The 1,636-nt window shown below is 49.9% G+C and overlaps 1 protein-coding gene across 1 annotated transcript in view; it reads left to right on the plus strand.

Annotated features, from left to right (window-relative positions):
- TSTD2 (thiosulfate sulfurtransferase like domain containing 2) overlaps positions 1–1,636 on the plus strand; it is a 22,503-nt gene that overhangs the window by 14,550 nt on the left and 6,317 nt on the right. The window contains exon 5 of the mRNA XM_042781803.1: positions 1,475–1,616. Within this exon, the coding sequence (XP_042637737.1) occupies positions 1,475–1,616 (142 nt within the window). The remainder of the gene's footprint in view (positions 1–1,474; positions 1,617–1,636) is intronic.

Here is a 1,636-nt window from a genome sequence, read left to right on the forward strand (position 1 = left end):
TTGAACCACCAGCCTTCTGGTTACCAGTCAAATGCCTTAGGCACTACGCCATCGGAACTCCTTTTTAAAAGCCTAAGAGGGCTTTTAAAAGCTCGAGGGAAGCGACTCAGATAGAGGTATCTGGGAAAAGAGAGTGATGGGAGGAGACGAGGGCCACAGAGAGCTGTGTGTGCCGCGTCCCATCCCAGCAGGAGGTGGCATGACTACGCATGGCTCTTCCTGTGTCCGACAAGACGTTGGTCAGGATGTTAGGGGACAGGGGGCCACAGGCGGTGCTGTAGAACGCTCCCATGAGCCGGCTTGGTGAGGGGCCTCTGGGTGCACCACCGTCCAGCCGGGCAGCGGAGGGGGGCACTGAGAGCAGTGGGGACAGCTTCCCTGCAGCGGAGCTTCAGCAGGTCTCCGGCCACCTCACTGCCTTCCGGAACCTTCCTCCTCACCCCTGCTCTTTGGGTGGCCATTCACTCTGCTCCACCGACTTACGTAGACTCTGCCTTATCGCATTCTCCCTGTAGCCCTCCATAGGGCAGGCCGGACTCCAGGCTCCCTGGCTGTGCTCCAGCCTGGGTGGGTACTGAGCAGTTTCAGGTACCGTGTCCCTGAGTAGAATGGGGCTCCTTGGGGGCTGTGAACTCCATTGAGAGTGGTGACTGCAGTTGCCAGAACCCCCACCTACGGGTGTGGTGACCCCGCACTGCCAGATTCACCACAGGGTTTCCACAACCTGCTGAGATGTCTGGCCCACCAAAGACACAGGAATGTTTTCTCCTGTGAGTTGATGCAAAGGGCCCCCAACTTCGGGCCCCTCTTTGTTGTCCTTGTGAGTGTTTACTTACTCATCTCCTTTTGCTCCTCAGCCCTACGGCTGTTTCACTCTTCTCCTTTCTGTGTATCATTTCTGCTGCCAGCCTACCCACCCTCCTCTCTTCTCCTTATGCACACACAGACCATTCTTCTTTGTGCATTTAAAAAAAAAAATTCTAACTTTATTCCATAACTTTGTGCCCATACCTGCCTATAGCAAGGTTTGTAGCTTTGAACTTGGGCTTGACCTTGGTACAGAACAGTTTACAAGGCCTTTAGTCAAGTGCTTATCTGTCCAGGCTCCTCCATGTACAGTTGACAATAGAACAGGGGCCATTCCCTGACCCACTAGTGACTGTACAGGGGGCCGACAAACCCATGTGACAGTTTAGATCACATTTGTCTGGTTGAGCCAAGTGTGAAGATGCAAAATTTCTTTGACTCATTATCTCTAAGCTGCCAGGTCTCCGTAGTGTTCATCTTGGGAGGAGGGAGATTGAGAGTTCCTGAAATTACTAAATGATTTCATCATGGTGATCAAATAGTGCCGTTTAGAGATGTACTTGTGACTTATGAAAAGTTTCAGGTACAAATAAGGCAAAATGTAAACCATCATATTAGTCTCATTTTGATTGTGTTTTTCTTTTAGTTTTTGTTTTTCTTAACATAGTTTTTGGATTTGGTTTTAGGAATCCATTTATCCCCAGGTGAATTTCATCAAGAAGTAGGGAAGTTCTTATCTCTGGCAAATCAAGAACAGAGTGACACTGTCCTGCTGGACTGCAGGAATTTCTATGAGAGCAAAATAGTAAGTACGAGGCGGCCTGAGTTC

Source organism: Orycteropus afer, unplaced genomic scaffold (genome assembly GCF_000298275.1).
Source record: "Orycteropus afer afer isolate SDZICR_OR568_19922 unplaced genomic scaffold, OryAfe1.0 scaffold00174, whole genome shotgun sequence".
Taxonomy (NCBI): Eukaryota; Metazoa; Chordata; class Mammalia; order Tubulidentata; family Orycteropodidae; genus Orycteropus; species Orycteropus afer.